The sequence below is a fragment of the Cricetulus griseus genome (genome assembly GCF_003668045.3).
Source record: "Cricetulus griseus strain 17A/GY chromosome 1 unlocalized genomic scaffold, alternate assembly CriGri-PICRH-1.0 chr1_0, whole genome shotgun sequence".
NCBI classification, from domain to species: Eukaryota; Metazoa; Chordata; class Mammalia; order Rodentia; family Cricetidae; genus Cricetulus; species Cricetulus griseus.
Window position 1 is genome coordinate 231,418,200 of NW_023276806.1, and position 13,427 is coordinate 231,431,626.

A 13,427-nucleotide genomic window follows, 5' to 3' on the forward strand; every position below is an offset into this window, starting at 1 on the left:
AGCTTTAGTTGTCCTGGAACTCACTCTGTAGACCAGGCAGGCATTGAACTCACAGAATCCCCCAGCCTCTGCCTCCAAGTGCTGGTATTAACGGCGTGGGCCACTATGGCTGTGCCCTGCTCAGCCATGGAGAATTCAAGGCAATGCATTAGCGTCTTGCCCCTCATAAGTCCATAGTTAGTGTGCTTGTAACTATTTCTTCTGTTTCATGTGTGTGTGTGAGCACGTGCATGCGTGTACATGTTTGTGTGCCTGTGTGTATGTGTGAGTGTGTGTATGTGTGCTGTGTATATGTGTTCAAGTGTGTATTGTGTGTGAGTGTGTGCTGTGTGTGTGTGTGCTGTGAGTGTGTGTGTGAGTGTGTATGTGTTTATGTGTGTGTTGTGTATGTATGTGTGAGTGTGTATGTGTGAGTGTGTATGTGTGTATGTGTGCTGTGTATATGTGTTCAAGTGTGTATTGTGTGTGTGTGTGCTGTGTGTGTGTGAGTGTGTATGTGTGTATGCGTATGTGTTTATGTGTGTGTTGTGTATGTATGTGTGTGTGTGTGTACATGTGTTTGTACCTCTGGAGGTCAGAGGACAGTCATGGGTGTATCTCCTCAGGCCCTTGCCACCTTTTGTTTGAGACAGGGTCTCTCACTGGCCCAGAACTTTACCAGGGAAACCAGATTAACTCACCAGGGTGCTTCAGGGACCTGCCTGTCTCTGCTCCCGCAGCACCCGGACTACAAGAGGGCAACGCTGCATCCAGACTTGTAACTCGGAGTCTAAGGCGTCCACACGGAGGTCCTCACACTTGCAAGCTTTTACCAACCTAGTCGTCCTGTTTTCTTGAGACTGGGTTTCACACCGCTAGCGCTGGTGTAGCAGAGGCTGGGTTTGAATTCCCGATCCTCCTGCCCCCACCTTCCACGTGCTAGGATTACGGCCACCTTGAGGAAGCTTTGCACACACTGCTCTGTCTGGCTTCTGGTTCCTCCAGGCCACTGTCCCCAGAGGCTGCCCTGTAAGCACAGACGCCAGGGGCCACGATGAACCTGCTGACAGTGTCCACTGCACCAGCTTCCCAAGGAGCAAGCAAAAATTCTGGGCCTCCCAAGGTCTGTCCTTGACCTGCTGTGAGGAGCCACATCCCTTTCAGACAACAGCTGAACCCGGAGCGTTCTGCAGGTCACCCGCATCTGCAGGTCACCCGCATCTGCAGGTCACCCGAGTCTGCAGGTCACCCACATGTCTTCCTCACTGCAGCATCCATTCCCCCAGGGATCTCCACGCCCTGAGGGCTGCTGGGCTCTTCTCCATGTGTACAGGGAAGGATGCTGGGTGGCATGGTGACAGATGGTGACCAGGCACAGCATGGAAACGGTCAGCGTTGCAGCTGCCCCACACACTGCCTTACCCACAAGCTCTGCTCTGCATTTAGCCTCAGTGAGAGGGGACCCGACAGCCGCTGCCTTTTCAATGACACACCGTCCCAAGCGTGGACTACAATGCTCTACAATGCTCCATCTCCTCCCCACACCCCTAGAAACTGCTCTGGAGCTCCTGTCCTTGCCAACTCTGCCACTTCACCGCTGCCAGGCCTGATAAGGTAGTCTCTAGCCAGAGGGGACAGACATTCATGCTTGCTCTCCTTCAGGGCACAAATGAGAAGTTCTGCTGCAGCAGAGCTTGCCCTCCCCACCCCCCAGCCCAGGTCCAGTGTGGTGGAAGGAATTCAGTTTTTGGCTTAAGATGGTCAGGATGCTCAGGCTTGGCTCATTAGTTAACGGTTTCATCAGGCATCACACATGGGGCTCTTCCATGACTTCAATGAACGTGAGTCAGTCCTTGGAGCCAAGTCATATCTGAATTTTAAAGCCCCCCTCCTGAGTTAAAAAGGATGGGAGTGGTGGTTCGTGCCTGTAATTCCAGCACTTAGAAGGCTGAGGCAGGAGGTCAGCAGCTCAAGCCCGTCCTTAGCTACAGATCAAATTCCAGGACAGGCTCAGCTAGGGGAGACCCTGTCTCAATTAAACAACAACAAAAACCAGATGTGAGGAGGAAGGCGGTGGGGGGGGGGGGGGCTGTGGTAAGGTTTGCTGCACAAGCCAGCATTCAACTTTCCGGGTTCACAGAGCAGGAGCAGAGAGCCAACTCCTCAAAAGTTGCCTTCTACTACACACACACACACACACACACACTCATACACACACCCATACACACACACACTCACACACTTATACACACATACACACTCATACACACACTCATACACACACACACCCATACACACACACACAACCACACAGACACACACACACACTCATACACACACTCATACACACACACACACACTCATACACACACCCCCACACCCCCCCACACACACTCATACACACACACACACCCATACACACACACACACAGAGACACACACACACACACACAGACACACACACACAGACACACACACACTCATACACACACACTCACGCTCGCGCGCATGTGCACACACACACAGACACACACACACACACAGCAATTTTTTAAAAACTGGGGGCTGGTGTGGTGACACATGCTCTTCACCACTGGGGAGGCAGACCTCCATGAGTTCAAATCCAGAAGCCAGGACCACAGTAGGATGGAGGAGTTCAAGTGACAGAGAACTGGAGGCCGGCAGAGGTCGGTGTGGGGTATAAATGGGATGCGTGAACTGGTTATCAGGACACCCAGTGTGGGAGGCGGGCAGGCTGCTTATCAATCCTCCCAGGTTCTGCCTTCCAGGCACATGGGAGAACCCTTCATCTGAGCCTTGCCGAAGTTAGTTACAGCCAGGTGGCTTTAGACAATGACAGTGAGCAGAGATCCAATGCAACACCCACCATCGGCGTTGCTCCCAAGCAGAAGTTCTAAATCAGCTGAAAGAGATGACTGACACTGATTCCAGCACCCTCGGGAGACAGAGACAGGCCGGCTGCACACATGCCAACCGACCTAACCTGCATTTACCAGGCCAGTCAGGACTACACAGTGAGACCCTGTCTCAAACAAACAAAACCGTGCCGACTTGCCAACGTAATATTGCCAGAGGCCTCATCACCTCCTGCTTCCTTCTTCATTACTCAATCAGGAGATGAACACAAGGCTTGCTGTGTGCTACTCAGCCCTCCTCCACCAGCCCAGAGCTACTCGTGTGTTTGTTTACATATCTGTTGTTTGAGACTGGGTCTCAAGACATCAAACAGCAGGATATAAGCCAAGGACGGCCTTGAACACCTCATCCTCCTGCCTGAGCCTCCCAAGTACCGGATTTGCACGCATGGTCCATCAGGCTGAGTGTGAGTGTGTGTGTGTGTGTGTGTGTGTGTGTGTGTGTGTGTGTGTGTACCCTCAGTGTAAAACTTTTTCCAAGCTATTTCTTTTATTTCTTGAGATTATACTATAATTCCATCATTTCTCCCTCTACTCACTCCAAACCCTCTCATAATTCTTCCATCTTCCTTGCTGTCTCTCAAATTCATGGTCTCTTTTTTTTCATTAGTTGTTATTACACACATATAACATATGTGTGTGTGTGTGTGTGTGTGTGTGTGTGTTGTATATATACCCCATACATACCTGAACTGAATACGTGAGTGCTAACCGCTCAGTCTCTATACTGTTACTTGTTTATATGTTTTGGGGGCTGACCAGTTGGTATTGGATGACCAATTGGTGGGCTTTTCCCTGGAAGACTGTTTCTCCTGCTCTCGGTATTCCTGAGTTGCTGTAGTTCTTTGTGTAGGGCTGAGGTCTCCTGGCTTCCCCAGCCACTCCTCCATGTCTATTGTCGTCCCCACCAGCTCATGTTTAGGTAGCCATGTTGATGAGACTTCAATAGATGCAGTGTCTGACATTCCTAGAAAACGTGAGCAAATTCACGGATCCCCTGGCTTTCACAATCCTCCCCTCCCCCCTTCCTCAATGATCCCCGAGCCCTAGGTGCAGAAATGTAGCCATTGAGAGTGGGCGCCACAAATCTACACTTTGATTGGTTGTGGGTTTTTTTTTTGTTTCATTTGGCCTTTCGAGACAGGGTTTCTCTATAGCTTTGGAGCTTGTCCTGGAATTCCATCTGTAGACCAACCAGGCTGGCCTCAAATTCAGAGAGATCCACCAGCCTCTGCCTCCCAAGTGCTGGGATTAAAAAGGTGTGTGCCACCAACGCCCGGCAGTGTGTGTGTGTGTGTTTGTAATGGTCTCTGTCTGTTGCAAAGAGAGTTTTCCTTGATGGAGGGTGAGGATTACACTGACTCCTGGCATGAGGACAATATTTAGAATGTGGTTAGGGGCTATGCTGGCTTTCTAGGTGGTAACAGCAGATTCTCCCCCTGAAAGAGGTAAACTAAACTCAAAGGCTTCACTTCTAATAAATCACACTGGGGAGAAATTGTATAAACGTGGCAAAGCCTTACATTCCTATTCAACTCTGATTATTCTACTAGAGAGAAATTATAAAAATGTAAAGGTTGTGGAAAAGCCTTCAAAACAAATCCAGTCCCCCAGCCTCTAGTTCTCGTGTTGTGAGCAAAACTCCAAGACAACCTTTCTCTTAGACTTAGTAAGCACCTGGATATTGTGTTTAGCAACAAACCACCTAAGAGACAGAGAAACCACAGAATGCCCCCTCCCAGCACCAACCAATGAGAACAGGCTACCTGCAAGTAACGGGAGCATTAGAGGTTCTGTAGTCAACCAATTAAAACTACTAACAAACCAGTTGCCCTGACTCTGGGAAATTCCCCCAATTGTTCCCCAAATGTCAACTAATCAATCAGGATCTGACCCATGCCTCCTGATGTAATTCTGTGATTTTTTTTTCCTTTTAAATTCTGGCAATAGACAAGGGACTTCGCTCCCTCTGGAGGCTGCTGCGTCAGCTTGCTAGACAGACTCCCTACCAGTAGGATTAAACAATAAAGCCTTGCGTTTGCAATTTGGTGAGTCTGTCACCTTGGTAGTCTCTGAGGGTCTTTGTGACTTGGGCACAACACTCCAAGGTCCATAGCTTCACTAGCTGTGGACAGTTGGCTAAGTCACCACTACTAGGCATGATTTCCCTCTTGTTGAGTGGGGTACCAGGCCTGATTTTAACATCATCTTCTTTTTGTTACATTTATCTATTTTTTGTGTGTGTTTATTTTTATGGGGAGCATACACCACGATGTACAAGTGGAGGAAAGAGGACTTGTGGGAAATCTGTCCTCTCCTTACCGCATGTGGATCCCAGGGTTTGAACTCAGGCTGGATGGCAATTGCCTCTACCCAATACGCCTTCTCCATAGCCCTAGTAGCCTAGTTTAATGATTTTTTAATTCTTAAATTTTTATTTTATAAACAAATTTAAAATGTTTTTAAAATTATTTTTATGTTATGAGTGCTTTGCCTGCATGTATGTAGATGAACCATGTGTGCCTGGTGCCCATGGAGGCCAGAAGAAAATGCCAGGTCCCCTGGAATTAAAGACAGCTGTGAGCTGTCTTTGTGAGTGCTGGCAACAGAGTATAGCTTAGGCATAGAGACACACACCTTTAGTTCCAACACAGGAGGCAGAGGCAGGTGGATCTCTGAGTTCAAGGCCAGCCTACTCTATAGAGTGAGTTCTAGGACATCGAGGGCTATGAAGAGAAACTCTGTCTCAAAAGCCCCCCAAAACCACCCTAAATAAAGAACAGCAAGTGCCCTTCACATTTAACAGCTGATCCACCTATCCAGCCAAAGTGTGGTTATTGTTAGTGTGTGAGGGTTGGGTAGGGTGGGGAGATGTAGGCACCATGGCAGGAGAACGGTGGTCAACTTTCAGGACACTGGTTCTCTCCTCGCACCAATCCCTCCTCCTCCCTGAGCCATCTCCTGGTAGCTTCTTTGAATGGGGCCGTTTTGGACCTGGATCCCCAGAATTGGTCAGTGCCCCACTCACCACCGACTCACAGAGTGAGAACACGGCTGCTGTGGTTACATACTGGGACCATCGTGACTGCCACCGTCTCTCGGGCATTACTACTTAGCCACGCTGGCTGGTCTAGGTAGAGTTGGCATCCAGACCCTCTAGAGGTCTGAAAAGGTTTGAGTGAGTGTCCCACTGCCTGGTAAGGGAAAGGGGGACCCCAGTCACGCAGTGCCGGTGGACAGGGGGTGGCCCAGGGCACCATACAGGTCATGGACGAATGGGTGGGAAGGGAACCCCACTGAGGCAGACGTTTCCCCACTGAGGAAAACGTTCCCTACCACAAGCACGAAAGAAACCGATTCAGTGATGTTGAAGGGACCAGACCCTCACCCAGGCCCTGCTTTGGCAGCCACTGCAGGCTGCAGAAAAGACCCAGCAAGATGTAGGCCTGTGACTCAGCCTTTCAACCTTGCCTGACCTTGCCCCAGTCACTAGGAAGACAGACACCCTCCATGTGGCTGGCCTGGGCTCTGGATGTGTTTTAAGATAACAGTGGTTTACAGAGCACAGAAAACGCCCTGGGAGGGCCTGTAGGACATAACAACCAGTTGACCAATCAACACAGGACAGGCCGCCCGAGCCCAGGAGACAGGACAGCCCAATCCGAGACTGTTGCAGACCCCAGACACTCCCCTTGCTCTACCCCAATAAATTCCCTGCCCAAGGTCCCTCCTGGTCCTTCTTGCTCCACCCACTGTGTCTGTGGGACGGAGGAACCAAGTTAATACAGTTAACTCATTAATTAATTAAAGACTCTTTGCTTTTGCATCAGGTCGGGTCTCTTGGTGAACTTGGGGCTCAGAATTTGGGCACAACAGTGTTTCAGATAAGGAGCCACTTGACCTGAGGAGCGTTTGAGAAGGACGACTCCGGGATGAGGGTGGAGGAGCTGGGAGACACCTGAGAAGACACCAGGGCCAGCAGCAGCCACCCACCCAGGGAGAAAGACCGAAGCCACGTTGAGGCATCTGCCTTGGGACTGTGAGACTGTCATTGTCACACCATCCTTCGGTCACCTGCTCCTTGGTGGGCATCTCCTGGGAATGCGTCTTACTGGCCAAATCCTCCCTGCTTCAGCTCAGTGTTGGCACACAGCTAGCAAGGACAGACAGCATGCCTGGTCCACCCAGCTTACAGTCTGAGACTAAACCCGCACCACCCAAACCCACATTTCAGAGATGACAAGGATCAGAAAGACAGGATACTAAACTTTACGGGCCTGGCTTGGCAACCAGCACCTTTGATCCCAGCACTGGGGTGTCGGAGGCAGGAGGATCTCTGAGCCTGGTCTACATAGCTTATTCCAAGACAGTCAGGATTACATAGAGAGAAACTGTCTCAAAACAAAACAAACAAACAAACAAACAAACAAATAATTAAGGCCGGGCGTTGGTGGCGCACGCCTTTAATCCCAGCACTCGGGAGGCAGAGGCAGGCGGATCTCTGTGAGTTTGAGGCCAGCCTGGTCTCCAGAGCGAGTGCCTGGATAGGCTACACAGAGAAACCCTGTCTTGAAAAACCAAAAAAAAAAAAAAAAAAAAAAAAAAAAAAAAAAGAAAGAAAAATAAAACAAATAATTAAACTTTACAAACTCATTTTTAAGAACATTTTTTTATTTTTCAAGTCAGGATTTCTCTGTGTAATCCTCGCTATCCTGAAACTCACTCTGCAGACCAGGCTGGTCTCGAACTCATAGAGCTCTGCCTGCCTTTGCGTCCCAAATATTGGGATTAAAGGTGTGTGGGGGAAGGGGGCAGCCCCACAAAACATTTTATTTTTAATTACATACATATGTGGGGGGTGAGGGCCGTAAAGTGCATGTGAGTACCGTTACCTGTAGAGGCCAGAAGAGGGCGCTGGATCCCCGGCAGTCACCGGCAACTGTGAGCTTCCACACACGGGCACTAAGAAATACCAGTCCTTTTCAAAACTGAGCCTACTCTAGTCCAAGCTTTCCTTCTTTCGATTGTTGGCTGCTCTGGAACGCACTATGTAGACCAGGCTGGCCTCAAGCTCACAGAGATCTGCTTCTCGCTACCAAGCACTGGGATTAAAGACGTGCGTCACCACCATGCCTGTCGTAACCCAACTTTTTGTAGCTTCAGTTCGATCCAGCCGACTTGCTGGGTCATATCTGAGGGGGTAGTGTGGATTGAGAAAGGGAAGGTAAAGACACTAAGAAAAAGACAGAGACAGAGACACAGGATAGAGTCGGGAGGGCAACCAGTCAATACTGAATGCGCTAAGTTATTCTTCACCATTCTTAAATACCCCAACCACAAAGGGAACGTGGTATCATGTACACTGAACAAACAGACTTTCTTCTTCAATTCTCCAAGCACTTGGTAACCATACCTTAGACTCAATTTCTCCTTATCTGGCCTTGAGGGTCAAGAGTAAACACACCTCATACCAAGTCTGTTGTTATTTAGATAAGACATACAAGACCAAGCTCAAACATCGCACTTTAGCCATGCCTTAGACCTTTTGCTTTAACCTTGGAAGACTGAGTACAGTCAAGATGAAGCAAAGCTGTCTTTATGGCCAGGACACCCACCCACCTCCAAACTCTCATTCTTTTCTTTTCTTTTTTCTTTCTTTCTTTTTTTTTTTTTTTTTTGAGAGGGGCAATTTCAAGACAGGGTTTCTCTGTGTAGCCCAGGCTATCCTTGGATTCGCTCTGTAGACCGGGCTGGCCTTGAACTCAGAGATCTACCTCCCTCTGCCTTCTGAGTGCTGGGATCAAAGGCGTGCACCACCAACACCCTTTCTTACTGCTCAGTGAAATATTAACTCTTCATTTTTAATTTCTTAAGGATTTATCTTATGTATTTGAGTGTTTTGCTTGGTGTACTTGTGTGCGCGCGCGTGTGTGTGTGTGTGTGTGTGTGTGTGTGAGTGTGTGTGTGTGTGTGTGTGTGTGTGTGTGTGTGTGTACACATGCACGCTGCAGATGACAGAAAAAGGTGTTAGATTGAGGGCACTAACCTGCCTGGGGAGTGGAGGGTGGATGGGGTGGGGGGTAGGTCGGGGGTGGGGAGGAGGGATGGGGGTGAGGGGAGGGAGAGGGAGAAGGGATTTACATGTGAAACAAGCTTGTTCCCAACTTGAAATAATAAAAAAAATAAAAAAAAAAAAGAAAGAAAAAGGTGTTAGAGCCTCTGGACCTGGAGTAACTAATGGTTGTGAGCTGCCATGTGCATTCTGGGAATTGCACTGGGGTCCTCTGCAAAAACAAGTGTTCTTAACAGCTAAACCATCTCTCCAGTCCCATGTATGATTCTTTTGAGAAGTTTGGTAAGGATTAAAAAAAAAAAAAGTGAGATAGAGAAACAGAAATTTTAAATTAAAATTCTTTTGAAGGCTTCATGGTTACTGATTGTGAGGGCACATGCCGTTAATCCCAGTACTCAAGAGGCAAAGGCAGGTGCATCTCTGAGTTCGAGGCCAGCCTGGCCTACAGAGCAAGTTGTAGGAAAGCCAGGGCTACACAGGAAACCCTGTCATGAAGAAAAGAAAACCAGAAAATATCACTGTTTGTTTCCCGTAAAAGCAAAGAAAAAGGGCGTTCCCACAGGTCCATTGTCCATTGTCTGTCAGGGTCACCAGCCTGGTGAGCATTTGGGGCCTTTAGTTCAAAGATAAAGACACCATAATTCAGACAATAAAAAGTAATTTGCCCAAGGGCTGTCTCTCGTGCAGTAGACGGTGACTGGTAGCTTTAAACAAGGTGTACCAGACACAAAAGCCTACGCTGTCCCTTAAATCCACACCCCACCCGACTACAAAGTGATCTGGGTGAGGGTGCAAAAGTCGAGAACCTTAAAAGGGAAATCAAAGACCACCGCTTCACTCCTCTCTGAAACAGCATCGCTTGGGTTTGGGCATCCAGTTCAAGTCAGGAATGAACTCTGTATGAGCAGACGCTGGTCCAGCAGGCAGTGAACGACTTCTACAGCCAGTCACTTATTGCCTGGCTTTTATTTGCAAAACACAGTCCATAACTTAATTCCTGCAATCAAGAAGTGACAGTCTTGGGGGGTGGGGGCAGACAGCAGAACACATTGGGTTGCGGGAAGTTAGGCGTGTCCTGGGAATAGAGAAGTTCCCCGGGAGGGTGGAATACACAAACGTAATTTGCAGTCAGCAGTGGCATCTTCCTGGGGACCTTGCTAGTCTGGAGGGCCACTGTGGGTATCTGGGGTACACACAAGAGCTGGGGGTGGGGAGCCTTTACGTACTCACTGAAGTTGTGGAGGATGCGACTGAGTTTGGGAGTGATGACGAAAGCCAGGTGCAGAGTAGAGGGGCAGTCTAGGCCCAGGGAGCACCTCCCTGGAGGAGAGGCAGCGGAAAGGAAGAGTTGGTGCAGGGAAAGAATAAAGACGGCACCAATATAAATAATTGCACAATTTGCAGGATTAGCCCGGGGTTAGTCACACAGTGGAGGTGAAAGGCGTCCGTCTCCCACAGTAAGGGCGGAGGAGCTGGAGTGGATGGGATAGGAGGCAGTGTGGCTTCCAGTTAACTGTCTTCTGAAGCCGGGGCAGACTGGCCGCGCTGGCTCATCCGCTTTGTGGAAAGTGAAATTATCTTGGAGGTCGGGAGGACTGCAGTAGAGGCTCGCTTCCAAAGCCTGGGAAAAGTCTGCAAGTGTGGCCTGGGGGGCCGCGCACACAGCCAGCGGAGGATGCACCCCAGGACCCGCAGGCCACCAGGCGGTCCAGGCCCTGGGAGGTGCCGCCTCGGCACAGCTGGGCGGGACCGAAGCCTCGCTGCAGCGGAGCAGGTGGCCGCGCAGACTGCGCAGCTCCCGGGGAGCGCGCGCGCTGTGCCGCCGGGAGCCGGGGGGCGGGTCCGAGCGCGCGGGCCTTGGCACGCACGCGCAGATGGGCCGCGGGCCCCAGAGGCAGCGAGGAGGGGGAGCGTGAAACAGAGGGGGGGTGTGTGGGGAGCGTATTTCCGCTCTGGCGGACAAATAATCCCGGCCAAAGGGGAGGCTCGACCGTCCGGCCCTTTAACCGCGTGGGGGTGCCGGGGAGGAGAGGGGGGTCGGGGAGGGGGAGCCCTGCCCCTTTTAATTCCCTCCCCTCCGCCGCCGCCTCCTCCTCCTCCTCCGAGTCCCTCGCGGGCGCTGCGCTGCGCGGCGCGGGGCCCTGGAACACTCGGCGCGAGCGGCCCCCGCCCCTCCCCCCCGCCCACGCGGAGCCGGCCCCGCGCGCGCGCCCCGCGCACCCCGCGCGCCTGCGCGCTGCCCAGGCCCTGCCCGAGCGTGGGGGCGCCGCTGGCCCCGGGGGGGTGGGGGACCAGGGGGAAAGTCAGCACGCGGAGCCGGGCCAGGTGAGAGGCGCGTGCACCGGGGTCGGGAGCCCGGGGCGGGGCGGGGTGGGGCGGGGTGGGGGGCGTGCCGCGGAGACCCGCGCGTGGGAGGGAGGCGTGCACGGCCCGTGCGGGAGGCGGGAGGACGAGGGGAGGGGGGGCGCCCAGCCGCGCTGCGGGCGAGGCCGGAGAGCCCAGCCTGCACCCCGGGTCCTCGCCCCCGCCCACCCCGGCTCCATTCTCTCTCTCGCTCGCTCGCTCTTCCCAGGGGCGCGCGGGCCGCGGGGCCGGGGGGTGTGGACGCCGCTGCCCCGCCCCCGGGAACCACGCCTCCCTCCTCGCAGGGACCGCGCCTCCTCGGAATTGGGGAAACTGAGGGAGGCGCACCCCGGCCCGGGAGGTGGGGCGGGCGGGGGTCCCGGCGGCCGCAGACCTTTGTCTCTGACCGGGCCCCTTCCTGCCACCCAGGGCAGCCCGCTCCCGCCACAATGGCCTCCGGGGTGGAAGTGCTGCGCTTCCAGCTGCCGGGCCACGAGGCCGCTACGCTGCGGAACATGAACCAGCTCCGCGCCGAGGAGCGGTTCTGCGACGTGACCATCGTGGCCGACAGCCTCAAGTTCCGCGGCCACAAGGTCATCCTGGCCGCCTGCTCGCCCTTCCTCCGGGACCAGTTCCTGCTGAACCCCAGCTCCGAGCTGCAGGTCTCGCTGATGCACAGCGCGCGCATCGTGGCCGACCTGCTGCTCTCGTGCTACACGGGCGCCCTCGAGTTCGCCGTCAGGGACATCGTCAACTACCTGACGGCCGCCTCCTACCTGCAGATGGAGCACGTGGTGGAGAAGTGCAGGAACGCCCTCAGCCAGTTCATCGAGCCCAAGATCGGCCTCAAGGAGGATGGCGGCGGCGTCGGCGAGGCCAGCCTCGTGAGCGGTGTCGGCGTCCTCGGCGCCACCAAATCCCTCCTGCCTCCCGCCAGGACCCCGAAGCCAGCCCCGAAGCCCCCGCCCCCGCCCCGCTGCCCCCTCCGCTGCTGCGCCCCGTGAAGCTGGAGTTCCCGCTCGACGAGGACCTGGAGCTGAAGGCGGAGGAGGAGGACGAGGACGACGACGAGGACGTCTCTGACATCTGCATCGTCAAGGTGGAGTCGGCGCTCGAAGTGGCTCACCGGCTCAAGCCCCCCGGAGGCCTGGCGGCGGGTCTGGGTATCGGGGCCTCTGTGAGCGGCCACCTCGGGGAGCTGGCCCAGGGCAGCGTGGCCCCCGGCGCTGTGGCCCCTCCGCAAGGCGTGGTGAAGGCCTGCTACAGCCTGTCCGAGGACGCCGAGGGCGAAGGCCTGCTGCTGATCCCGGGGGGCCGGGCCGGCGTGGGGGCCACCTCGGGCCTCGTGGAAGCAGCCGCGGTGGCCATGGCTGCCCGGGGGCGGGGGGCAGCCTGGGGGCGGGGGGCAGCCGGGGGCCCCTGCCTGGGGGCTTCTCAAGCGGAAACCCCTTAAAGAACATCAAATGCACCAAATGCCCGGAAGTGTTCCAGGGCGTGGAGAAGCTGGTCTTCCACATGCGCGCACAGCACTTCATCTTCATGTGCCCGCGCTGCGGCAAGCAGTTCAACCACAGCAGCAACCTCAACCGCCACATGAACGTGCACCGCGGCGTCAAGTCGCACTCGTGCGGCATCTGCGGCAAGTGCTTCACGCAGAAGTCCACGCTGCACGACCACCTCAACCTGCACTCGGGAGCGCGGCCCTACCGCTGCTCCTACTGCGACGTGCGCTTCGCCCACAAGCCCGCCATCCGGCGGCACCTCAAGGAGCAGCATGGCAAAACCACAGCCGAGAACGTGCTGGAGGCTGGCGTGGCGGAGATCAACGTCCTCATCCGCTGACCGACGGCCCGGGAGGCCGATCGGGGCGGGCGGGGGTCCGGGCGGGCGCGCGCGCGCGCACACACACACACACACACACACACACACACACACACACACACACACACCTTGAGGGAGGAAGATTGCAGAGAAGACCTTGCCTCCAAGAGCAGAAGATGGAGCCGGAGACAGGGTTGACAGGCTGAGGGATATGGGGGTCCCAAAGAAAGGTTTCTTTTTGTAGAGGTGCACGAACAATGTGGACGGAGGAAGGA

At 53.9% G+C, this 13,427-nt stretch overlaps 1 protein-coding gene across 1 annotated transcript; it reads left to right on the plus strand.

The window, feature by feature from the left end:
• The first annotated feature begins 11,188 nt into the window (after positions 1-11,188).
• LOC113832491 (zinc finger and BTB domain-containing protein 12-like) lies at positions 11,189-13,427 on the plus strand. Its single transcript, XM_027388816.2, is given in 4 exon segments — positions 11,189-11,313; positions 11,761-12,300; positions 12,303-12,710; positions 12,713-13,427. Coding segments are annotated over 3 exon segments (1,389 nt in total). The 5' UTR covers positions 11,189-11,313; positions 11,761-11,780; the 3' UTR covers positions 13,174-13,427.